Source organism: Pristiophorus japonicus, chromosome 5 (assembly GCF_044704955.1).
Source record: "Pristiophorus japonicus isolate sPriJap1 chromosome 5, sPriJap1.hap1, whole genome shotgun sequence".
Taxonomy (NCBI): Eukaryota; Metazoa; Chordata; class Chondrichthyes; family Pristiophoridae; genus Pristiophorus; species Pristiophorus japonicus.
The window spans coordinates 205,288,330-205,315,759 of NC_091981.1; the positions used below are offsets into that span (position 1 = coordinate 205,288,330).

The window sequence follows — 27,430 nt, forward strand, 5'->3', positions numbered from 1 at the left end:
GCCTGCAGGAGGATATCAATCTACCAGTCAGGTGGGCAGAGCAGTGGCAAATGGAATTTAATTCAGAGAAGTGTGAGAGCTAATAAGGAAAGGGTATACACATTAAGTGGTAGGCCACTTAATAGTGTAGATGAACAAAGGGACCTTGGAGTGTTTGTCTACAGATCCCTGAAAGTAGCAGGCCAGATGGATAAGGTGGTTAAGAAGGCATACGGAATGCTTGCCTTTATTGGCCGAGGCATGCAATATAAGAGCAGTGAGGTTTTGCTAAATTGTATAATACTTTGGATAGGCCACAGCTGGAGTACTGCGTGCAGTTCTGGTTGCCATATTATAGGAAGGATGTGATTGCACTAGAGAGGGTGCAGAGGAGATTTACTAGGATGCTGCCTGGAATGGAGAACCTTAGTTATGAGGACAGATTGGATAGGCTGGATTTGTTCTCATTGGAACAGAGGAGGTTGAGAGGAGACCTCATTGAGGTGTACAAAATATTCAGGGGCCTGGACATAATGGATAGTAAGGGCCTATTTCCATTGGTGGTGGGGTCTATTATGAGGGGGCATAGTTTTAAGGTGGTTGGTGGAAGGTATAGAGGGGATTTGAGGGGGGGCTTCTTTACGCAGAGTGTTGTGGGGATCTGGAACTCGCTGCCTGGAAGAGTGGTGGATGCAGAAACCCTCGCCACTTTTAAGAGATGGTTGGATGGGCACTTAAAGTGCCATAACCTGCAGAGTCACGGACCTAGAGCTGGTAATTGGGATTAGACTGGATGACTTTTTGTTGGACAGCGCAGATATAATGATAAGGACTGCAGGGAATCGAATACGGCCAGGGTAATCTCCTGGACTTGTTTCGATCATCTGGATGGGTCGGAGAGGAATTTTCCCAGATTTTTTCCCCAAATTGGCCTGGGTTTTTATCTGGTTTTTGCCTCTCCCAGGAGATCACATGGCTCCGGTGGGGGTGGAGTGTAGAATGTTTCAGTATAAGGTGTGTCACAGTTGTAGGAGGCAGACTGGTTGGGCTGGGTGCTCTTTGCCTTTCCGTCATTTTTCATTGGTTTATATGTAACCTTTAGGGCTGCTGACCAAGGGCCGTGCGGCTCTTTGTCGGCCGGCATGGACATGATGGGCCAAAACGGCCTCCTTCTGCGCTGTAAATTTCTATATTTCTTTTTTCTATGTTTCTTGTGGTGGGACATTGGTGTAATAATATGCTGTGGGACAAGGTGACAGGATGTTGATTCCCCCATAGTAAGATTCTGTGAGCCAGGCCATCAGGAGGAGGCACTGAGCTAACATAGACATTTCCAAACAGAGTGCGAGGGAAAAACAGGGAGAAAGTCACCTTGTCCCACAAATTCATAGGGCCATTTACACCAGTGCTGGGCCCTTGAGCCAGGACTTCCAGCCACCAATGCTGTCCAGATGATAGGAGCCAGGATGCAGGCTGTTGTGTTTCAGGGCATTCAGAGTCTGATAACTGCCATTATATCAGACAGGCTACACTGTTGGACAAAGTATAAATCAAGAAATAATGGAAACTTTTAACAAAGGATCAGCAATAATCATGGGTGATTTTAACCTTCTTCATATTGATTGGACAAAGCAAATTGGCCAGCGTAGCCCTGAGGAGGAGTTCATAGAGTGTATCCGGGACAGCTTCCTTGAACAGAAAGTTGCGGAACCAACCAGGGAGCAGGCTATCTTAGATCTAATATTGTGTAATGAGGCAGATTAATAAGTGATCTCGCAGTAAAAGATCCTCTAGGAATGAGTGACCATAATATGGTTGAATTTCAAATTCAGTTGGAGGGTGAGAAAGTTGGTTCGCAAACCAGGGTCCAAAGCTTAAATAAAGGAGACCACAAAGGTATGAGGGCAGAGTTGGCTAAAGTGGACTGGGAAAATAAACTAAAGAATGGGACGGTTGATGAACAATGGCAGACATTTAAGGAGATATTTCATAACTCGCAACAAAAATATATCCCAATGAGAAGGAATGACTATAAGAGAAGGGATAACCATCCATGGCTAACTAAGGAACTAAGGGAGGGTATCAAATTGAAAACAAAGGCATACAATGTGGCTAAGACTAGTGGGAGGCCAGAGGATTGGGAAATTTTTAAAAGCCAGCAGTGAACGAGTAAAAAAATGATTAAGAGAGGGAAGATAGATTATGAAAGTAAACTAGCACGAAATATAAAAACAGACAGTAGAGTTTCTATCGGTACATAAAAAGGAAATGAGTGGCTAAAGTAAATGTTGGATGAGACTGGGGAATTAATAATGGAGAACAAGGAAATGGCAGAGACATTAAACAAATATTTTGTATCGGTCGTCACAGTAGAAGACACTAAAAACATTTCAATAGTGGATAATCAAGAGCTATAGGTAGGGAGGAACTTAATAAATCACTATCACTAATGAAGTAATACTAGGTAAAATAATGGGACTAAAGGCGGACAAGTCTCCGGGACCTGATGCCTTACATCCTAGGGTCTTAAGAGAAGTGACTGCAGAAATAGTGGATGCATTGGTTGTAATCTACCAAAATTCCCTGGATTCTGGGACGGTCCCAGCAGATTGGAAAACCGCAAATGTAACGCCCCTATTTAAAAAATGAGGCAGACAAAAATCAGGAAACTATAGGCCAGTTAGCCTAACATCTGTCATTGGGAAAATATTGGAGTCCATTATTAAGGAAGCAGTAGCAGGACATTTGGAAAAGCATAATTCAATCAAGCAGAGCCAACATGATTTGATCAAGGGGAAATTATGTTTGACAAATTTGCTGGAGTTCTTTGAGGATGTAATGAGCAGGGTGACTAAGGGAGAACCAGTGGATGTGGTGTATTTTGATTTCCAGAAGGCATTCGATCAGGTGCCACATAAGAGGTTACTGCACAAGATAAAAGCTCACAGGGTTGAGGGTAATACATTAGCATGGATAGAGAATTAGTTAACTCACAGAAAACAGAGAGTCGGAATAAATGGGTCATTTTCAGGTTGACATACAGTGACTAGTGGGTTGCCGCAGGGATCGGTGCTGGGTCCTCAACTATTTACAATCTATATTAATGACTTGGATGAAGGGACCGAGTGTAATGTAACCAAATTTGTTGATGATACAAAGATGAGTAGGAAAACAAATTGTCAGGAGGACAAAAAAATCTGCAAAGGAATATAGATAGGCTAAGTGAGTGGGCAAAAGTTGGGCAGATGGAGTATAATGTGTGAAACTGTGAGGATATCCACTTTGGCAGAAAAAATAGAAAAGCAAATTATAATTTAAATGGAGAAAAGTTGCCGAATGCTGCAGTACAGAGAGACCTGGGGATCCTTGTGCATGAAACACAAAAAGTGAGTATGCAGGTGCAGCAAGTAATCAGGAAGGCAAATGGAATGTTGGCCTTTATTGCAAGGGGGATAGAGTATAAAAGCAGAGAAGTCCTACTACAACTGTACAGGGTATTGGTGAGGCCACACCTGGAGTACTGCGTACAGTTTTGGTCACCGTATTTAAGGAAGGATGTACTTGCATTGGAGGCTGTTCAGAGAAGGTTCACCAGGTTGATTCCAGAGATGAAGGGGTTGACTTATGAGGATATATTGAATAGGTTGGGCCTATACACACTGGAGTGCAGAAGAATGAGAGGTGATCTTATTGAAACTTATAAGATAATGAGGGGGTTCAACACGGTGGATGCAGAGAGGATATTTCCACTCATAGGGATTACCAAAGGATCCATTACAGACCAATCCACGTCTAGACCGGGATCAAACAGGGCTGCGTTATCGCTTCAACCCTCTTCTCAATCTTCCTCGCTGCCATGCTCCACCTCACAATCAACAAGCTCCCCGCTGGAGTGGAACTAAACTACAGAACCAGTGGGAAGCTGTTTATCCTACGCCACCTCCAGGCCAGGTCCAAGATCACCCCAACCTCTGTTGTTGAGCTGCAGTATGCAGATGACGCCTGCGTCTGTGCACATTCAGAGGCTGAACTCCAGGATATAGTCAATATATTCACTGAGGCATATGAAAGCATGGGCCTTACGCTTAACATCCGTAAGACAAAGGTCCTCCACCAGCCTGTCACCGCCGCACAGCACTGCCCTCCAATCATCAAGACCCACGGCGCGGCCCTGGACAACGTGGATCATTTCCCATATCTCGGGAGCCTCTTATCAACAAAGGCAGACATTGATGCGGAGATTCAGCATCGCCTCCAGTGCACCAGCGCAGCCTTCGGCCGTCTGAGGAAAAGAGTGTTTGAAGACCAGGCCCTCAAATCTACCACCAAACTCATGGTCTACAGGGCTGTATAATACCCACCCTCCTGTATGGATCTGAAGCATGGACGATGTATAGAAGGCATCTCAAGTCGCTGGAGATATATCACCAACGATGTCTCCGCACGATCCTGCAAATCTCCTGGGAGGACAGGCACACCAACATCAGTGTCCTTGACCAGGCTAATATCCCCAGTATTGAAGCACTTACCACACTCGATCAGCTTCACTGGGCAGGCCACATAGTACGCATGTCAGATACGAGACTCCCTAAGCAAATGCTTTATGCGGAGCTCCTTCATGGTAAACGAGCCAAAGGAGGATAGCAGAAACGTTATAAGGACACCCTCAAAGCCTCCCTGGTAAAGTGCAACATCACCACTGACACCTGGGAGACCCTTGCCGCAGAACGCCCTAAGTGGAGAAAGTTTCAACGCAAAGAGCATGAAGAGGCCAAGCGCAGGCGGTGGAAGTAGTGTGCGGCAAACCAGCCCCACCAACAGCTTCCCTCGACGAATGTCTGTCCCACCTGTAACAGGGTCTGTGGCTCTCATATCGGACTGTTCAGCCATCAAAGAACTCACTTTGGGAGTGGAAGCAAGTCCTCCTCGATTCCAAGGGACTGCCTATGATATGATGATGACTCATAGGGGAAACTAAAACTAGGGGACATAGGGCTAAATTTTACACTTTTGTGCAGATCACCCAAAAATGGGCGGTATTTCCCGCGTGGGCGGTAAAAATGGGTTTTCAGATCGGCGGCTTGTCACCCATTTTCAAAGCCCCTAGAATCCACTTTAAAAATTGGGCGTTACCAAGAGCGATCTGAAATGGGCGTTAGCGTTAAATCTCTCGGACCTTCTGCCGTGAAGTGTCACCGTCCTTAGCAACGGCATGACAACGCTCGTTTCCCGCAATTCAGGAGGTCAGGGGTCATGATTACATACGCAGAAGAGAAGACAGAGAGAGAGGGAGCTGAGAGGGATTGAAGGCGTGTGTGGGTGTGGTGTGAGCTTGTTTGGCTGTTGTGGGAGGCACGAGGGAGATTCACCAGCAGCAAAAAGCCTACTAAGCACCAAGAAAGTAGTTGGCATTGAGTTTTTGTCCAACAAATAATACATAACATGGAAGGAATGGAGGAGGCCCTGGAGCTGGTAGCCAGGAACACGATGGCAGAGGGCTCCAGGTGGTCCCGGAGCACGGCATTGCACCCCAAGGTGCTGCACCCCCATTGCCAACGACACGAGAGCCAGGAGCAACATCTTGCATCTGCCTCGGAGCACGTTCCCACCTCGGAACCGTCCTCTCCCGTATCCATCCAAGCAGCGGTTCTGCCGTCATTCCCCCCCCACCATCAATGAAGCATCACCTGAGGAACTCCTCGGCCAGGCGGCTTGGAGTCAGGAGGGGAAGGGAAAGGGTAGAGGTGGGGATGAGAAGCAGGCGGGCGGGGGGGGTGCGGAAGGGTTGGTTTTTACAGATATACTTATAATTTCAGACAAATGGTCGGTTTAAATGTTTGTTATTTAACATAACCTTGTTGCGCATTGGTTCAGATAGCTGCACCGTTACACACTGGTGATTCTTTAACATGAAAGGATATAATTACACTTAACTACAATCAACTTAAAGTTTAACTGTCACCAAGGTGATGCCCACCATTGATGTATGACCTGCACAGCCAGCAGTGTGTCAGCCTTATAAATACCACCAACGTTCTTTCAGGCAAAGCGCTCATTTACGACCTCCTGACATAAGAGTCTCGCAATTATGTAGCCACCACGGGCCCTTTCCTGCGGTCTACAGGGGGGCGAGGGCATGGCTTCAGCATCAGCCTCATTGTCTAGCCCGAGGTCAGCGCCCACCTCCTCATCCTCCTCTTCCTCTCTCTCCTGAAGTGGATCATCAGACCCTTCTGGCAATTCTTGTCCCCTCCTGATAGCCGAGTTGTGCAGCATGGAGCACACCACCACGAATTGAGCTACCTGCTCAGGATGGTATTGGAGCTCGCCTCTTGAGTCGTCCATGCATCTAAAGCGCTGCTTCAGCACTTCAATGGTTTTCTCCATGATATTGCGAGTGGCTCTGTGGCTCTCGTTGTATCGCTTCTCGGCTTCGGTGTGGGTGTCACACAGGGTGGTTATCAGCCAGATGGCGAGGCCATATCCTTTGTCACCAAGCATCCAGAATTGACCTTGTGGCTGATTGTTAAACAATTCAGATACAGTGCTCTCAAGTAGGATGTGAGTATCATGGATGCTGCCCGGAAATTTAGCATTCACTGCCATAATAATTTGCTGGTGGTTGACAACGAGTTGCACATTCAGGGAGTGGAATCCCTTGCGGTTCCTGAAAACCTCTGCATCCTGAAAAGGTGCCCGCATGGCGATGTTCATACAGTCTATTGCTCCCTGCACCTTGGGGAAGTTAGCAATTCGGTAGAATCCTAAAGCCCTCTCAGTCTGAGCCTCCCTCGTCATAGGGAAGCTGATCAAGTCCACCCTGCATGCGTACAGGGTTTCAGTGACCTGTCTAATGCAGCAATGTGTGGTATGCTGAGACATACCGCAAATGTCGCCAGCTGAGGCCTGAAAAGAACCCGAGGTGTAGAACGACAGTGCCGCGGTGACTTTGACCTCGATGGACAGTGCAGTCCTGATGATGCTGGCAGGCTGCAGATCTCTCCTTATGAGCTGGCATATCTCACTGATAACCTCTTTGTGGAAGTGCAGTCTCCGAAGGCAGGTGGTGTCGCACAAGTTGAGATAAGACTGCTTCTCCCTGTACATGTAGTGAGGGTAATGTCTGGTCCTCCTCATCAGTCTGTCACGTCTTACATTGGGCACATGATGCTGTCGAGCGTACCTTCTGCCATCTCAAGTCCGCAGCATGTGCGTGGTCATCAAGAGAGGGTGAGAAAGGACAGGCCCCATTCCAATAGCTATCTGTTTTCCACCGACTGTTCACAAAGAATGAATGTCCCCACGAAGATACCTAGTAAATTCCAATCGTTCATAGTATGATAAGATGTTTGTTCACATGTTCACATCACCTCCAAAGACTTCCAGAGTAGATCCGAACTCCCCCGAGGGTGAAACAGAGCAGCCTTTTAAATGGTGCGACATGTGATTTAGAACATGGCATCTATACCGCTGAGAGTAGTTCCGGTTACATAAGGACATAAGAACATAAGAATTAGGAACAGGAGTAGGCCATCTAGCCCCTCGAGCCTGCTCCACCATTCAACAAGATCATGGCTGATCTGGCCGTGGACTCAGCTCCACTTACCCGCCCGCTCCCCGTAACCCTTAATTCCCTTATTGGTTAAAAATCTATCTATCTGTGATTTGAATACATTCAATGAGCTAGCCTCAGCTGCTTCCTTGGCAGAGAATTCCACAGATTCACAACCCTCTGGGAGAAGAAATTCCTTCTCAACTCGGTTTTAAATTGGCTCCCCCGTATTTTGAGGCTGTGCCCCCTAGTTCTAGTCTCCCCGACCAGTGGAAACAACCTCCCTGCCTCTATCTTGTCTATCCCTTTCATTATTTTAAATGTTTCATAAGATCACCCCTCATCCTTCTGAACTCCAACGAGTAAAGACCCAGTCTACTCAATCTATCATCATAAGGTAACCCTCTCATCTCCGGAATCAGCCTAGTGACTCATCTCTGTACCCCCTCCAGAGTTGTATATCCTTCCTTAAGTAAGGTGACCAAAACTGCACACAGTACTCCAGGTGCGGCCTCACCAATACCCTATACAGTTGCAGCAGGACCTTCCTGCTTTTGTACTCCATCCCTCTCACAATGAAGGTCAACATTCCATTCGCCTTCCTGATTACCTGCTGCACCTGCAAACTAATTTTTTGGGATTCATGCACAAGGAAGAGGTGGGCACCGGAGGGACTGGAGTGCATCATCACGCCCGGCAACCAAATTTTAATTTGATTTTACGTTTTAAAGTTAATTTGTTTTAATTGCCGGTGCTTTTAGTGTCCCCTTCCCTTTTATAGGGGGCACTGGGGAAAAATTGTTTAGTGCCCAAAAAAAAAAACAAAAAAAAAAAGAAAAAACACAAAAAAAAACAAAAAAGGGGGGAAAAAAAGGGCCTTGTAAATGTCTGGAGTGTCACCCAGGTCGGGTGGCACCGTTTAATGTTTTATGTTTTGCAGGTGAACTCCAAAAAGAGTTTCATGCACAAGGACCCTCTGCACCGCAGCATGTTGTAATTTCTCCCCATTCAAATAATATTCCCTTTTACTGTTTTTTTTTCCAAGGTGGAGGACCTCACATTTTCTGACATTGTATTCCATCTGCCAAACCTTAGCCCATTCGCTTAACCTATCTAAATCTCTTTGCAGCCTCTCTGTGTCCTCGACACAATCCGCTTTCCCACTAATCTTTGTGTCATCTGCAAATTTTGTTACACTACACTCTGTCCCCTCTTCCAGGTCATCTATGTATATTGTAAACAGTTGTGGTCCCAGCACCGATCCCTGTGGCACATCACTAACCACTGATTTCCAACCCGAAAAGGACCCATTTATCCCGACTCTCTGCTTTCTGTTAGCCAGCCAATTCTCGATCCTTGCTAATACATTTCCTCTGACTCTGCGTACCTTTATCTTCTGCAGTAACCTTTTGTGTGGCACCTTATCGAATGCCTTTTGGAAATCTAAATACACCACATCCATCGGTACACCTCTATCCACCATGCTCGTTATATCCTCAAAGAATTCCAGTAAATTAGTTAAACATGATTTCCCCTTCATGAATCCATGTTGCGTCTGCTTGATTACACTATTCCTATCTAGATGTCCCGCTATTTCTTCCTTAATGATAACTTCAAGCATTTTCCCCACTACAGATGTTAAACTAACCGGCCAATAGTTACCTGCCTTTTGTCTGCCCCCTTTTTTAAACAGAGGCATTACATTAGCTTCTTTCCAATCTGCTGGTACCTCCCCAGAGTCCAGAGAATTTTGGTAGATTATAACGAATGCATCTGCTATAACTTCCGCCATCTCTTTTAATACCCTGGGATGCATTTCATCCGGACCAGGGGACTTGTCTACCTTGAGTCCCATTAGCCTGTCCTGCACTACCCCCTTAGTGATAGTGATTATCTCAAGGTCCTCCCTTCCCACATTCCCGTGACCAGCAAATGTTGGCGGTTAGTTCCACTTTTTCCCAGCGGTTTTTCGGCGAGCGATATTGTGGGCGAAATGTGAGCGAGGTGCCGAAAGTAAGGATGGACAATATACTGGATGTTAGTTTCGGCAAATGTGATATTTACGACAAAAAACAGTGGCCAGGCAGTATTATTAAATCTCGGCGTTAATTATGTGCTGAAAGCAATGCTGGGCGATATTATGGGCGTTGGGATCGCCCATTCTGATGATTCCGCCCAAAAAAAGTGGACGGGCGGTATTATTTTTTCTCGGTGTTACGCACATCAAGAAAGTAACGCTCGGCAATAAGTGACCGAGAAATGAGCGCCAGTTTCCATTTTGTCGCTAAATGGGCGATATCTGGGCGTTACTCGTCGTTTCAGCATTAAAATGGATATTAAGTGGGCGTTATGCATGCAGAAATAATGGAAAATCTAGCCCATAGTCTTAGAATAAGGGGCCATCCATTTAAAACTGAGATGAGGAGAAATTTCTTCTCTCAGAGGGTTGTAAATCTATGGAATTTTCTGCCCCAGAGAGCTGTGGAGGTTGGGTCATTGAATATATTTAAGGCGGAGATAGACAGAATTTTGAGCGATAAGGGAGTAAAGGATTATGGGCAGCAGGCAGGGAAGTGGAGCTGAGTCCATGATCAGATCAGCCATGATCTTAATGAATGGTGGAGCAGGCTCGAGGGGCCAAATGGCCTACTCCTGCTCCTATTTCTTATGTTCTTATGTAGGTCGCTAATCAAAGGTGATACAGATGCAGTGCCCAACAGGATAGCGACAGCTGGAGGTGAGTTGTGTGAGGCTGTTGTTTTGGGGACAGCAACACTGTTGCTGACCATTTTAATATATGGCAATGAGGTCCCAGTAGCATCAGTGAACACACACATGAAAATCCTCAGATCGCATTGGAACTATAGCACAGAGTGATGGGGCAGAAACCCAGTGGAATCGGGCCCCACCCCCAGAATCCATACACAAAATCACCCGTACGCTGATGTAATGACAAACTCACCAAAAGTTGCAAGTAAATTCAGGGCTCATAACTCAGTATCATAGACTGAATGGCTACTTACAGAATCCCACTGCAGAAACCTAGAAGTTGATTCATTATTGACCCTTTGCGCCACAAATAGTGTATGGGAATTCTGAAGAGGGAGAGAACGATAACTAAAAATGGGGAAAAAATATTATAAGAAAAATAATATGTTAAAGAAATTGGGGCAGAAAATCTTGAGGGGATGTTATATCCCAACGTAAGTGCTAGGGCATGTGTCAGCTGTGGCTCAGTGAGTAGCACTCTCGACTCTGAGTCAGAAAATTGTGGGTCCAGAGACTTGAGCATATAAATTAGGGTAACACTGAGGGAGTGCTGCAATGTCAGAAGTGTCATCGTTTTGATGAGACTGAATAAACCGAAGTCCCGTCTGCCCTCTCAGGTGAATGTAAAATGTCGAAGAAGAGCTCCCACTCTCTGGTGCCCTGGTTGATATATATCCCTCAACCAACAGCTAAAAACAGATGATCTAGTCATTATTTATTGTTTCTGAGACCTTGCTATGTGCAAATTGGCTGCCATGTATTTTACATTACAATGGTGACTGCACTTCAAAAGTACTTAATTGGCTGTAAACTGTCATGTATGTAACCATAATGTAACACCACAGTATTACTGTATACACTCAACCTAGATGCACACCTTGACCACAAGGGGTGAACTTGTGGGAGACACTCATTACCTGATCACACAGGTATAAAAAGGGAGGTCCCACGCAGGGTGATCGTCTTTGGAGTCCTGTAAATAAAGAGTTAAGGTCACAGAGTGACCTTGTCCCTGGAATGTGCCTCGTGTGGTTTCATACTGTAGAGTAAGGACTTTACATAAACCACCTTGGGCTTTCCTGAGGTGCTATATAAATGCAACTCTTTAGTTCTTTCTTTCGGTAATATACACCCGCCTACATTTCTGCTGCTGAATCTGCCAAAGTTCACAAGGTCAGCCAGAGTCCCTTATTTAACATCCCAATGATAGTGCCCACACCAGTAAGGGTGATTACAGTGTAACTGCCCTGACAGTTCTGGGATAGGTTCTGGTCACTCTCCCAGAAAGAACTGTGAAGTGCTTCCAGTGGCCCCTTTATAAGGGGCCCGATTTACATTTAAAAAAAAAGAATCCTCATTTTCTTCAGGGGTACAGTGTACAAGCCTCGTCTGACCGTAAATCTCATGTTTGACAAATTTGCTAGAATTCTTTGAGGATATAACGAACAGGGTGGATAAAGGGGAACCAGTGGATGTGGTGTATTTGGACTTCCAGAAGGCATTTGACAAGGTGCCACATAAAAGGTTACTGCACAAGATAAAAGTTCACGGTGTTGGAGGTAATATATTAGCATGGATAGAGGATTGGTTAATGAACAGAAAACAGAGAGTAGGGATAAATGGTTCATTCTCAGGTTGGCAATCAGTAACCAGTGGGATGCCGCAGGGATCAGTGCTGGGACCTCAACTATTTACAATCTACATGAACGACTTGGAGGAAGGGACTGAGTGTAATGTAGCTAAGTTTGCTGACGATACAAAGATGGGAGGAAAAGCAATGAGTGAGGAGAACATAAAAAATCTGCAAAAGGACATAGACAGGCTAAGTGAGTGGGCAAAAATTTGGCAGATGGAGTATAATGTTGGAAAGTGTGAGGTCATATACTTTGGCAGAAAAAAATCAAAGAGCAAGTTATTATTTAAATGGAGAAAGATTGTAAAGTGCTGCAGTACAGCGGGACCCTGGGGGTACTTGTGTATGAAACACAAAAGGTTAGTATGCAGGTACAGCAAGTGATCAGGAAGGCCAATGGAATCTTGGCCTTTACTGCAAAGGGAATGGAGTATAAAAGCAGGGCAGTCTTGCTACAGTTGTACAGGGTATTTGGTGAGGCCACATCTGGAATACTGCGTACAGTTTTGGGTTCCATAGTTATGAAAGGATATACTTGCAGTTAAGAGAAGGTTCACTAGGTTGATTCCAAAGATGAGGGGGTTGACTTATGAGGAAGAGTTGAGTAGGTTGGACCTCTACTCATTGGAATTCAGAAGAATGAGAGGTGATCTTATCGAAATGTATAAGATTATGAGGGGGCTTGACAAGGTGGATGCAGAGAGAATGTTTCCACTGATGGGGGAGACTAGAACCAGAGGGCATGATCTTAAAATAAGGGGCCGCCCATTTAAAACTGAGACGAGGAGAAATTTCTTCTCTCAGAGGGTTGTGGATCTATGGAATTTGCTGCCTCAGAGAGCTGTGGAAGCTGGGACATTGAGTAAATTTAAGACAGAAATAGACAGTCTCTTAAACAATAAGGGAATAAGGGGTTATGAAGAGCGGGCAGCGAAGTGGACCTGAGTCCTTGATCAGATCAGCCATGATCATATTAAATGGCAAAGCAGGCTTGAGGGACCTTAAGGCCTTCTCCTGCTCCTATTTATTATGTTCTTATGTTAGGTAGGACCAACAGCCACCAATTAGTAGGTTGGTACACTCAATGTCACCAGTTATGCTGCTACCAATAATGCACCAATTCCCTGTGAGGCCAGGGACAAGGAACCTCCTGGTACTAGGAGTTCCTATCCTCCCATCCCCACCCACTCCTATGACACTGGCCTTCCCAAGGTAGGCCCCACCCCTTGTAAGGCTCCATAGAATCCCTGATGTAAGACTGGGACTTGCTCCAGCGTTACATTGGGAGTGAGCTCAGAGATTTATGGATTTTCAGCCCTACAGTTTCCAAATGAATTAAAATATATTTTGATTCTATCCAAAGTTAGGTCATTCTAGTTCTACATTCACAGTGATTTAGGTTGAGTGCTCTGTGAAGTTTTATCGAGAAATAAAGAGACACTAAGCAGTAAACTGCTACTCAGCATGTTGTGAATTAAAAACACCATTACAAATGAGAATTCTGAACTCTCATGGTTCAATTATGTTGTAATTTTTGCATTGATGCGATATGGATTTTGCATTGCACTCGTGCAAAAATTGCACTTATATTTGCAGTGCATTGAATCCTGGTAAATGATGTGAGTGCACCTTGGGGAAATAGCTTCACAATGCTTTGGTTTCACATCAGTTGGAGTATAACTGCAACCATTTGAAATTTAATTTTAAAAATTCCAAGGCTATCCATCTTTTTAATTGTTTCGTGCTGTTAAGGAGCTGATCACAGTCCCAATAGTTCTTTACTATCACTAACTATTTAGCTGATATTTGGACACCCAGGAGTGGAGCTCTGTGCATGCTCGTAGATGCAGAGTTCTACCTTGTCTCAGCAGACAGCAGTGTAACTCAGCACTGCCAGCTCACACCAGACTAAAGATGGTGGTTAACTAGTACTTGAAGTATAAGAGGGCAATAAAATAAACAATGTTCCATAATGTTTTCTATTTGTATTACAATATCCTTTATTGAACGTGAACAATATACTGAAGGAAGTCCACACTCAAAATTATTTGCTTTTGATAATACTACATCACTGGGAATTCACTTCGATAAGGAAGTGTATGTTTCACCATTTGCTAATTTTTATGAAAAAGCACAGGTAAAGTGAAGAAGTCCAGTCCTTACTTGTATCTGCTTTTTTGCTAACATGAGCAAATGGCAAAAAACATACCACAATGCCATAAATTGGTAATACTCTTTTGTGGACACCATGACTTAGAAATTGGATCGGAGCTGAAGTGGGACACGGCACATGTGCCTAAACAGGTCAGTGGTGGCACCATGGGAAACTGGTCGGCCGGCCTCATTTTTATGTTACAGATGAGCTGCGGTCACCAGCCGTGACCCCAGAGGCAGCTCACTGGTTGCGGGCGGAAAGCAAAATAGATCAGCTGGGATGTCGGCCAAGAGTATATGGTGAGTCAAGAGGGGAGCCAGCAGCAGACCTCATTTTAATGTGGAACCAGGAAGAGCACTCCTGCTTCTTCTTCCTATATGTTAAGATAAGTCATTCTGAGCTCAGTTGGAACCCAATTTCACAAAGGGGTGTGAAACAGGTGTAAGGTCTCTGATTTGCATGGGCAATGGACCTAACGCCTGTTTCAGACAGGCACCCTGGACGACTACAGAGTGCCCTAATCAATATGGCGTGCAGCGCACTTCCAGTACGGACTGAGCACACGCACTCCGCATTCTATATAATAAGCCTTCCCGCAACCAATTTGCGACATCGAATTTCTAAGCCCATTATTGTAACTCGCACCACTTGAAAAAAATTTCAAAACCATTGTTCCCTCTTCATTTAATTTTTACAAAAATAAAAAGACACTGTAGTCATCAACAAATTCGAAGTAAGTGTCCGGTCAAATCTTAGATATAGCAGAAGACAAAACACCAATACAAACCCTGTGTTAACAGACAAGTTCACCCACCTTCCCACAATTCTACAGCACGGCTTTCCAGACAAATTTCATTTTAAAATTATACAAATCTATATTGTATAAAAAATGTAATCCAGGGAACGAATTCATGACTATGATCTAATTCTGGGAGTTACTCTCAAATTTTAGGATGAACCTGTTAAGTTACAGCTTTATCACTTCCATTATTTTCTATTTAACTCATGGCAAAGATCCTGGGTGTGTTTTTTTGTCCAATAGAACCCTTACATATGTTTGAGTCATGTCTGTGCTTGGTTCAGTGGTAGCCAATCTTGCCTATGAGCTAGAAGATTGTAGCTTCAAGCCCCAATCCTCGATTTGAGTGCATAGTCTAAGCTAATACTTCAGTTCAATATTGAGGGAGTGCTACATTGTCTTTTAAATGAGACATTAAACAGGTAGATAAGATGGTTAAGAAGGCATATGGAATACTTGCCTTTATTAGCCGAGGCATAAAATATAAGAGCAGGAAGGTTATTCTTGAACTGTACAAAACACTAGTTAGGCCACAGCTAGAGTACTGGGTACAGTGCTGGTCACCACTTTATAGGAAAGATGTGATTGCACTAGAGAGGATACAGAAGAGATTTACAAGGATGTTGCCTGAACTGGGGAATTTTAGCTATGAGGACAGATTGGATAGGCTCGGTTTGTTTTCTTTGGAACAGAAAAGGCTGAGGGGAGACTTTATTGAGGTGTATAAAATTGTGAGGGGCCTAGATAGAATGGATAGGAATTATCTATTTCCCTTAGCAGAGGGGTCAACAACCATGGGGCATAGATTTAAAGTAATTGGTAGGAGGTTTAGAGGGGATTTGAGGGGCCATTTCTTCACCCCGATGGTGCTGGGATCTGGAACTCACTGCCTGAAAGGGTGGTAGAGGCAGAAACCCTTGCCACATTTAAAAAGTACTTGGATATGCACTTGAAGTGCCGCAACCTACAAAGCTATGGACCAAAAGCTGGAAAGTGGGATTAGGCTGGATAGCTCTTTGTCGGACAGCACGGACACAATGGGCTGAATGTCCTCCTTCCTTCCTTTCTATGATCCAAGACCTCATCTACCTTTTCAAGTGGACAAAAAATTTCCATGATCCTTTTCGAATAAGGGTAGGAAGTTCTCCTGTTGTCTCTGACCAACATTCATTGCTCACCACCAAAATCAGACTAACTGGTCATTTATCCCATTGCTTTTTGCAGAACCGTGTTCTGTGCAAATTGGTTGCTGTATTTTCCTACAGAAGTGACTCCAGTTTAGAAGTAACTCATTGACTGTGATATACTTTGGAAAGTCCTGATGTGAAATGCACTATATAAATGCAAGTTCTTTCTTTAGTTTCCCTGATTCATGAATAAATTAGCTTGGTTAAGGGCCAGGGTCCATCCACACACCAAACAAACAAAATAACAAAAATACAGTTTATTCAGAAAATTAAGAAATGCTTATGTACATGTATAAAATTCAGCACCAGAAATTCAGAAGCTATAAATGCTGTGGATCCTACATAAGTAGAAGTTCATCATCTGAAAGTTTAAAATAAATGATTACTCATAATGCTGAAGTAAAAAAGTTGAAGTGTAAGGATTTTTAACTATCTGCAAAATTTACATTAACTGGTCTCTGTCCTTCATTTTGAAAACACAAGGTCTGACTGGGGTTCAACAGTTATAGAAACTTCCGTTTTAACTTGAAGATAAGTAACAGGAAACTTTTATTGTTTTGCTGCGTAAATGAGACTTTGAAATGCTGTTCAACTCTGCTCATAGTACACAAACTACAGTTCAAACTCCTGAATACAAGTTAAATACAATGCAGTTGGTGTTGGATGGCCTTTTACTAATCTGTCACCATTCAGATAATTATCTGCCTTCCTGTTTTTGCCACCATAGTGGATAACCCCACACTTATCCACATTATACTGCATCTGCCATGCATTTGCGCATTCACCTAACCTGTCCAAGTCCCCCTGCAGCCTCCTGACATCCTCCTCGCAGCTCGCACTGCCACCCAGCTTAGTGTCATCTGCAAACTTGGAGATATTACATTCAATTCCTTCGTCTAAATCATTAATGTATATTGTAAATAGCTGGGGTTCCAGCACTGAACCTTGTGGTACACCACTAGTCACTGCCTGCCATTCTGAAAAGGACCCGTTTATTCCCACTCTTTGCTTCCTGTCTGCCAACCAATACATTACCCCAAATACCTTGTGCCTTAATTTTGCACACTAATCTCTTGTGTGGGACCTTGTCAAAAGCCTTTTGAAAGTCCAAATACACTACATCCACTGGTTTTCCCTTATCTACTCTATTAGTTACATCCTCAAAAAACTCGAAGATTTGTCAAGCATGATTTCTCTTTCATAAATCCATGCTGAATTGGATCGATCCTGTCACTGCTTTCCAAATGCACTGCTATTACATCTTTAATAATTGTTTCCGGAATTTTCCCCACCACCGATGTCAGACTAACCAGTCTATAATTCCCTGTTTTCTCTCTCCCTCCTTTTTTAAAAAGTGCGGTTACATTAGCTACCTTCCAATCCATAGGGACTGAACCAGAGTCCATGGAATGTTGGAAAATGACCACCAATGCATCTACTATTTCTAGGGCTACTTCCTTAAGTACTCTGGGATGCAGACTATCAGGCCCTGGGGATTTATCGGCCTTCAGTTCCTTCAATTTTCCTAACACCATTTCCTGACTATTAAGGATTTCCTTCAGTTCCCCCTTCTTGCTAGACCCTCGGTCCCCTAGTATTTTCGGGAGGTTATTCGTGTCTTCCTTAGTGAAGACAGAACCAAAGTATTTGTTCAATTGCCATTTCCTTGTTCCCCATTATGAATTCCCCTGATTCTGACTGCAAGGGACCTACATTAGTCTTCACTAATCTTTTTCTCTTCATATACCTATAGAAGCTTTTGCAGTCAGTTTTATGTTCCCTGCAAGCTTACTTCTCATACTCTATTTTCCCCCTCCTAATTAAACCCTTCGTCCTCCTCTGCTGAAGGTTTTCCTGCAGCAGAAACAATTTTATGTCATGGACTCGACCCAAAGTTTCCACAGTTTCTAACAGTAGAAAACTACATTTGGATTAAATTAGCAGTCTGGATTCAGTTACAGAAAGAATGCAGCATATTATTATCTTTCCCATAATGATGCTAGGAACAGATCATCTTTTACATCATTACTAATTCCAACTCAACATTGTAAAATTGATGTGATTCTTGTGGCTTGGAATGAATTACTATTCCAGAAAACCAACAATGAGAGTAACTTTTAATTTGTGGAGGCTCAGGTTCTGTAAACTCAAAGGGGAATGATTCTGTAAATTCCTAACTTGGCATGCCTAAATGTCACTTTCCTTTCCATTTTGCAAAGTATGAGCATGTCTTCTATCATCTTGCATGTACTGCAGTGACACTCTGAGTGACAATAACCATGGTGGCTGAAAATTCACAGCCTTTTAACACACCCCTGCCATAATTTCAATAGGAGTGCACCTGAAGAGCTGTAAATTAAGCTGGGATCCAGATGCGGCAGCTCCAGCCTTACTTTGGGAATTCCACAGAGCCTTATAAGGGATGGAGCCTTTGCCAGCAGCAAAGGAGGAGTCTGGGCTGGGACCAGGGTGAATGCCCAAAGCTGGGAGCTTTCATGTTCCTGGCCTCCCATCACCTGGGCACATCATCGGCAGCAGTAAGTCCAGTGACACCAGGCCCACCAGTTCGCCAAATGGTGGTTGTAAGCCCCTTCTGGAGCTTCCCCCCAAGAAAGATTTCAGGCCAGTAAAATCTTTTCATATTTTGATAATGGCTGAAGGGGCACTTCCTTCACCTTTCTGGGTGAGGCTGTCACCAACAGCCACCCCCCCCCCACCCACCCCCACCTCCTGCCCACCCCCATCCCCAGACAGTTCATGATACACTATAGTATGCGGCATATTCAGCAGGCATATGAATATGATGCCTCCCTCGTGCCACAGTCACCAACCATTGACATCCAAAGTAGATAACCTTCCCCAACCTCAAAGTCCACTTGGGTCTGCAGTGGATGTTCCCAGTGGGCGCATAAGAACATAAGAAATAGGAACAGGAGTAGGCCATCGGCCCCTTGAGTCTGCTCCGCCATTCAATAAGATCATGGCTGATCTGATCATGGACTCAGCTCCAAGTCCCCACCCGTTCCCCATAACCCATTATCTCCTTATCGTTTAAGAAACTGTCTATTTCTGTCTTAAATTTATTCAATGTCCCAGCTTCCACAGCTCTCTGAGGCAGCGCATTCCACAGATTTACAACTCTCTGAGAGAAGAAATTTCTCCTCATCTCTGTTTTAAATGGGCAGCCCCTTATTCTAAGATTGTGCCCTCTAATTCTCGTCTCCCCCATCAGTGGAAACATCCTCTCTGCATCCACCTTGTCAAGCCCCCTCATAATCTTATACATTTCGATAAGATCACCGTTCATTCTTCTGAATTCCAATGAGTAGAGGCCCAACCTACTCAACTTTTCTTCATAAGTCAGCCCCCTCATCCCCGGAATCAACCTCGTGAACCTTCTCTGAACTGCCTCCAAAGCAAGTATATCCTTTTGTAAATATGGAAACCAAAACTGCACGCAGTATTCCAGGTGTGGCCTCACCAATACCTTATATAGTTGTAGCAAGACTTCCCTGCTTTTATACTCCATCATCTTTGCAATAAAGGCCAAGATACCATTGGCCTTCCTGATCACTTGCTGTACCTGCATACTAACCTTTTGCATTTCATGCACAAGTACCTCCAGGTCCCGCTGTACTGTGGCACTTTGCAATCTTTCTCCATTTAAATAATAACTTGCTCTTTGATTTTTTTCTGCCAAAGTGCATGACCTCACACTTTCCAACATTATACTCCATCTGCCAAATTTTTGCCCACTCACTTAGCCTGTCTATTTCCTTTTGCAGATTTTTTGTGTCCTCCTCACACATTGCTTTTGCTCCCATCTTGGTATCGTCAGCAAACTTGGTTAGTTACACTCAGTCCCTTTCTCCAAGTCGTTAATATAGATTGTAAATAGTTGGTGTCCCAGCACTGATCCCTGCGGCACCCCACTGGTTACTGATTACCAACCCGAGAATCAACCATTTATCCCTACTCTCTGTTTTCTGTTCGTTAGCCAATTCTCTATCCATGTTAATATATTACCTCCAAACCCGTGAACTTTTATCTTGTGCTGTAATCCTTTATGTGGCACCTTGTCAAATGCCTTCTGGAAGTCCAAATACACCACATCCACTGGTTCCCCTTTATCCATCCTGTTTGTTACATCCTCGAAGAACTCCAGCAAATTTGTCAAACATGACTTCCCCTTCATAAATCCATGGTGACACTGGGATCTGCCCACCCCAATGGTATTTTTTTGCTTTTTTGTTTGAAAACAAAGACTTTTGTATCTTTTCAAATGTAATAAAAACTGAAACATAGGATAATTTAACAGAATATTGCCTTCATAATATTAATAATATTAATAAACACAGTATTTCAGTTATGAATAAGTATATCTAGGATCATCAGTTTTGTTGACTTGAAATGCCACTATGTAACATTTGCTTAAAGTGGTATATTTGGTACGTGATCAGAACATTTATTTGGTTAGCTGTCCTATAATCTTATATAAAGCTCTCAGTAATGGATAGAAGGGTTAAAATAATATACTTTTATTATATTAATTATAATTACATTATGCTACTTATAAGAAAATATACTTTGAGTAATTGTTTCTATTTTTAAATGCATCGATGCATTTTTGCCACTTTCCAAAGTTTTTCGAGTTCCTTTCCTAAAAAACTACATATGAATTAAAGTAGTATTTACATAGGATATTTTTATTACCGTGAAAAAATATAAAGCTCCCTGTTGTTTACATATCCAAACCCAAGGCAAATAAGGAGGAAGTCACAAGCTGAGTTTGTAGTTTATAACTAAAATTGATGCAATTTAATATTTTCATTTCTGAAGGAATAGTGGCAAATCTTAAAGCATACAAAAGTCTTTCTAATCACCAACATTTAAAATGTTACCATCTGCATTGACTAAAATATTAACACAATGTACAGATTTATTTATTTAAAAAAATCTGTAAATGCTTGAAATACTCAGCAGGTCTGTCGTCACCGGTAAAGAGTGGAGGCAGTTTATTGGTATGATGTGCACCCTTTGTCAGTTCTGATGAAGGGTTAATGCCGGAAACATTTGCCTGTCTTTCTTCTTTACAGATGATGATAAACATGCAGTGCCTCCCAAGCATTTTCTGTTTCTAGTCCAGATTTGTTATTTTATACAAGGTGAAAGTTAATATTTTGGGGAGAACTGCTACATTAGAAGTGACTGTTTATAATCAGATTTAATCATTTGGTAGCTAATAGATGCCCCGCTTTGAGTTATAATACTAATTCAGTTAAGCTATCCTGATGATGTTATTATTATTTATGACTATCAGTAAGCCCCTAAGACAGAATAACTGTTTTAAATGCACTGGCAGCCATTTATTATTATTCTCTCTAATATCTAGTTGAGCTTTTTAAAAATCATTGTGTGGTAGTAACACTGACCACTAGAAGCTGTGTAACATACGGAGCGAGTAATGATGGTGCTAATGTAAGAATTGAATGCGAGTATTATGTAACTGGTACTATGGTAACATAATTTGCTTTTCCCCAAAAGCATTCAAAAAATAAACTTTATGTTCTATTATGTTTGTTGTACATGTGTACTGAAAATCTACATGGCTTTGGCTAAAAAAAACTGTTCAACAACAGAATTTAGTTTTCACATTTGCCTGTTAATTAACATAGGCAGATAATTCTACTGCCCATTATGTCTTAAAGTACAAGCTATAGCCTGTGGAAAATGAATGAAAGGATTTATTCTCTTTGGAATAATGTTTAACCTAAGAGTATATTAAAATAAATATTGATTATAGTCTTTTGGTTGCAAGATAAGCGATTATCCCTCGGGTTACAGAAATGACCTTGAGTGGGTAATTATAGCTCAATCACATCTGTAACCTGGGGCAATGATTCACTGTGATTGCCCTTGACTGCAGTCATTATTTGTATAACATGGCATAAGAGAGTCACTTACTATTAAATTAGACCGTGTCCTTTTCTTCAACCAAAGCAATTTTTAAAAACAATTGACAAAAAGACATTCAATGACAGGAATCTTTCACAAAACATTAACTCAGTCAATAATCTCAAACTTCACTTAAAACGGGTACATAAAGATAATGTCCAGTTTTTGCTTCAGGAAAGTCACTTTTATGATGAGTTCCCATAAACTTGAAAATCCTGATATGCCCGGACTGATACTAGACAAAAGAATTAAATATTTGTAAGTTGTTAAATGACCCTTAGCCTATATTTAATAAGGTTAATCTGTTAGAGTGACCCAGTGACCGTATTTCTCTCCCACTTATTTGGCCTACTTTACCTCACTACTGGTTTGATCAGAATGGCCCTGAACATTTTCTCTTCTGGAGATTTCTTCTGCATATCAGTGGACTGTATGAAGGGATGAAAACCAGCCAGTACAAAGCCCTTCTGGTAAAGTTCCTGCAGCTGAGTGGGAAGATCACGTAAGGAGGAGAGTTTGACTGCAGACGACTCTGTTATCTCTGAAGAGACACAACGTGAAAGAGAAAGCAGAGCATTAGAAATCAATGGAATTAACACTGGTAAATCATCCAGTGGCCCAGAATATCGCCACACCTCGTTTTCTAAACCAAGGGTTTCCACAGAATAACATTCATCCCGCTGTACTACAGTCTTTCATTGTCTTTAAAAATATCAACTGTTGTTCCCAGCTATAAAATAATTACATCCACAATATATAATATATAAAAGTACATCTGAAGCATTAAACTCCCAGTCCACCTAGTACTCTAAACAATTCCTGGAGCATAACTCATTTACAACTGTTAAGCGATAATTAACATCTTTATATTCACTGCAGTTAATTATCATGTTCCAAGATTGTGGAACTATCACCAACACCCACAGAACGAGCCATTTCAGTTTCACTGTGACTAATTAGCATCATCTTTCCCACAAGGGTACAAAGAGATCTATTTTGTTTACTCAGTTCTCCTTCCAATAGTGTACTGTGAAGTGTTGCAAATTGATCTCTGTGTGTCTCCTTGTAACACTGTCATCTCTGGCAGTTATCTGTTGGGAAGTTCAAATTTGGGAAACAGTTTCAAAAGTGTAGCTGAGGCTCTATGATGTTCTACAGCATTGAACCACAGAATTTTACAGCACAAAAGGAGGCCAATCGGCCACTTGTGTGTGTAGCGGCTCTTTGCTAGAACGGGATTGTCCAACCTGCAGTCCTGGCAATGCAGCCCTCAAAACCCAGAAAATACAGTCCCAGTTGAGCTGATATTTATTATTTGCTGGTTTGACCTGTTTGAACTCTGTGGTCCTTGACAAGAATTTAGTGTGGGGCTGCTTTTAACACTGTTGCTTCATTGGTGAATAAGTCAGACAAGCTCTGTTAATATCAAAAGTTACATGCAGATTAATGGGAACAAACTTTATATGTAGCCACCAATGCTCCATATATGCAGTTAGGTGGCCCAGAAAGACAAAAAGTTGAACATCCCAGACCTACAGGTATCAGTGGGTGAAATCATGCTGTGATTAAGGCATGACATTCCTCTGCCAACTACTTTAACCTGATTAAAAATATATCATAGTTAAAGTAATGATATAAAGCAATTTCATACAATTGTGTTAATACAGTAATGTCCAAGGCACACAAAATATTTCTAGTTCCTTTTTTGGCTCTTGTGCACAAAGCCAACACCAACATAAACACCTTCAAACAGTTTACCATTCCTGGGCCTGGTGGATTGAAAAAGACTACTTACTAAATGTTGGATATCTATGTGTAAATGCACCTGTATGTCAATATTCCATAGCGGGACTTCACCACCCCCCCCAAGTTTATTTGTTTTAAATTGCAGCAGCTTTTTCTTTTCAGACAAACATAGCTGCCAAATACATCATATCAAATATGATTAGCCGATCAGGTCTATTGTGCCATGGAATTCAGATTCCATTTTGTTACATTTGTCACTTACATCCACTCCAGCAAGTTGAACAGTTCCAGCGCTGTCATCGTGAGGAAACGTTAGGAATGAGATTTATGAGCAACAAGAGAAACACAAGTGGTAAACAGCTTTAAATTTATGGAGCTCTACTTAACCCAAAGTGAGCAACTGTCATGTCAATGACAATGAGTAACACTTGATGGATCTGGTTTCCTGGTATTTAGGGGAGTAAGTGAAGGTCAGTGCTATTTGTAAACAAGCATTTTAACACTTTTCTGTGGCATGATAAAGTACGATACAGTAATTTTATAAACTTGTGCTCCAGAGCAGAGCTTTGTGCCCCAGGAGTGTATAAAAATAATTCAGATTCAGAGGTTAGCATATTGTTCCTTCTTTCCATCCATGGTAGAGAATTCTGTGGGATGTGCTGACCTTTACATCCAAATTCACAATATGTGCTCCTGGCATGTGAAGCTCCAAGCTTGCAGCACAAATTTGTAAAATCTACCCCTTCCATCCAAATCCTTTATCTTACAATCATCTATTTAGGTCATTTTGGATAGAAAGTTTTATATTGTAAGAAATGTGACATTACAAGTGTTTTTTTTGTCAGATTACACTCTTTGAAACACATTAAGATATTTTACTATGTTAAAGGTGCTAGATAAAGGCAAGTTGTTGTTGCTGTGTTAAAACTGTAACATCGCCCGACTCCGCCCCTGCCTCAGCTCATCTGCTGCTGGAACTCTCCGCCATGCCTTTGTTACCTGTAGACTCAACTATTCCAATGCTCTCCTGGCCAGCCTTCCACTTTGCATCCTTTTTAAACTTGAGCTCATCCAAAACTCTGAAGGCAGTATCCTAACTCACACCAAGTCCCATTCACCAATCACCCATGCTCACTGACGTACATTGGCTCTCAGTCCGGCAACATAATCAATTTTAAAATTCTTATTTTTGTTTTCAAATCCCTCCGTGGCCTTGCCCCTCCCTATCTCTGTAACCTTCTCCAGCACTCCAGCCCTCTGTGATCCCTGTGTTTCTTCTATTCTGGCCTCTTGAGCATCTCCGATTTTCATCGCTCCACTATTGGCGGCCATGCCTTCAGCAGCCTGGGCCTTAAGCTCTGGAACTCCCTCCCTAAGCCTCTCTACCTCTCTACCTCTTTCTCTTCCTTTAAGATGCTCCTTAAAACCTGCCTCTTGTCATCTGTCCAAATATTTCTTTATGTGCCTCGGTGTCAAATTTGTGTCTGAGTTCGCTCCTGTGAAGTGCCTTGAAATGTTTTACTATGTTAAAGGCACTATATAAATGCAAGTTGTTGTTGTTGTTATAATAGAATGAGAGAATGACATTTTGAGCCCACTTCACTGCTGGCCAAGAACGGAGAGGCACTCATTAAGGACACCGAGGCAGTCAGTGCCCGCTGGAAGGAGCACTTCGAAGATCTCCTTAACCGAGACTCTGTCTTCGACGTGAGTGCCCGCGACTCCATCCCGCAGCATGCTACCCGCCACCATCTCAGCAAAACCCCAGCCCTGAACGAGGTAGAAAAGGCCTATCGTCAGCTTAAAAATAATAAGACAACAGAAGCAGATGGAATCCCCGCCGAGGCACCAAAGTGTGGCGATGAAACACTTTTGGCACGAATGCATGACCTCATCTCTTATATGGAAGGAGGAGAGCATTCCAAGAGATCTCAGAGATGCCGTAATCGTGACCTTCTTCAAAAAAGGAGACAAGTCCGACTGCGGTAACTTCAGAGGAATCTCCCTGTAGTCGGCCACTGGGAAAGTCTTTGCAAAAATCCTCCTCAATCATCTTCTCCCTGTGGCTGAAGAGTTCCTCCCAGAGTTGCAATGTGGATTCCGTCCACTAAGGGGTACAACGGACATGATCTTCACCGCGCGACAACTACAGGAGAAATGTAGAGAACAGCATCAATCCTTGTACATGGTCTTCTTTGACCTCACAAAGGCCGTTGACACCGTCAACCGTGAGGGACTATGGAGTGTCGTCCTCCATTTCGGCTACCCCCAAAAGTTTGTCACCATCCTCTGCCTGCTCCACGATGACATGCAAGCCGTGATCCTCACCAACTGATCCACCACAGACCCAATCCATGTCCAGACCGGGGTCAAGCAGGGCTGTGTCAAAGCACCAAAGCTCTTCTCAATCTTCCTTGCTGCAATGCTTCATCTCACTCTCAACATGCTCCCCGCTGAAGTGGAACTACACTATAGAGCCAATGGAAACCTGTTCAACCTTCGTCGACTCCAGGCTAGATCCAAGGTCGTCCCATCCTCTGTCATTGAACTACAGTATGCGGATGATGCTTGCATCTATGTACACTCAGAGACTGAACTACAAGCCATCGTCAACATCTTCACTGAGGCATATGAAAGCATGGGCCTTACGTTAAACATCCATAAGACAAAGGTCCTCCACCAACCTGACCCCGCCGCACAGCGCAGCCTTGGACAACATGGACCATTTTCCATACCTCGGGAGCTTACTATCAGCAAGGGCAGACATCGATGAAGAAGTCCACTACCGCCTCCAGTATGCCAGCGCAGCCTTCGGTCGCCTGAGGAAGAGAGTGTTTGAAGACCAGGAACTCAAATCTGGCACTAAGCTTATGATCTACAGGGCAGTAGCGATATCCACCCTCCTATATAGCTCAGAGACGTGGACAATATACAGCAGACATCTCAAAGCACTGGAGAAGTACCACCAGCGCTGCCTCCGCAAGATCTTGCAAATCCACTGGGAAGATAGACGCACCAACGTCAGTATTCTCGCTCAGGCCGACATCCCCAGCATTGAAGCACTGACCACACTCGACCAGCTCTGTTGGGTGGGCCACATCGTCCACATGCCCAACACGAGACTCCCTAAGCAAGCGCTCTACTCAGAGCTCCAACACGGCAAGCGAGCCCTAGGTTGGCAGAGGAAATGTTTCAAGGACAACCCCAAAGCCTCCTTGATAAAGTGCAAAATCCCCACTGGCACCTGGGAATCCCTGGAGGAAGAGCATCCAGGAGGGCACTGAGCACCTCGAGTTTCGTCGCCAAGTGCATGCGGAAATCAAACGCAGACAGCGGAAGAAGCATGCGGCAAACAAGCTCCCCACCCACCCTTTCCTTCAACCACTGTCTGCCCCACCTGTGACAGGGACTGTAATTCCCGCATTGGACTGCACAGCCACCTGAGAACTCACTTTTAGAATGGAAGCAAGTCTTCCTCGATTTCGAGGGACTGCCTATGATGATGATTGTTCTGAATGTATGTACCGAAAGGAAAACAATCCATCTGTCTCAGTAGAAGTTCTAAATCCATTTGAGGCAACCTGACTATTCTTGAGACTGTTTTGACTTCTGATGGTACCACTGGTGATGGTCTTTCAAAATGCGCACAGCATAG

At 43.3% G+C, this 27,430-nt stretch overlaps 1 protein-coding gene across 2 annotated transcripts in view; it reads right to left on the minus strand.

The window, feature by feature from the left end:
- The window catches only part of LOC139263950 (raftlin-like), a 123,487-nt gene that overhangs the window by 49,363 nt on the left and 46,694 nt on the right, over positions 1–27,430 (minus strand). Inside the window, exons 1-2 of one of the 2 annotated variants that reach the window (XM_070880039.1) lie at positions 22,904–22,983; positions 22,387–22,570 (exon numbers count right to left, since the gene is read on the minus strand). In XM_070880039.1, coding sequence (XP_070736140.1) covers positions 22,387–22,570; positions 22,904–22,919 — 200 coding nt within the window. In that variant the 5' untranslated portion in view covers positions 22,920–22,983. Of the gene's footprint in view, positions 1–22,386; positions 22,571–22,903; positions 22,984–27,430 lie in introns of those variants that run through there. The other variant, XM_070880038.1, reaches the window with a different exon arrangement.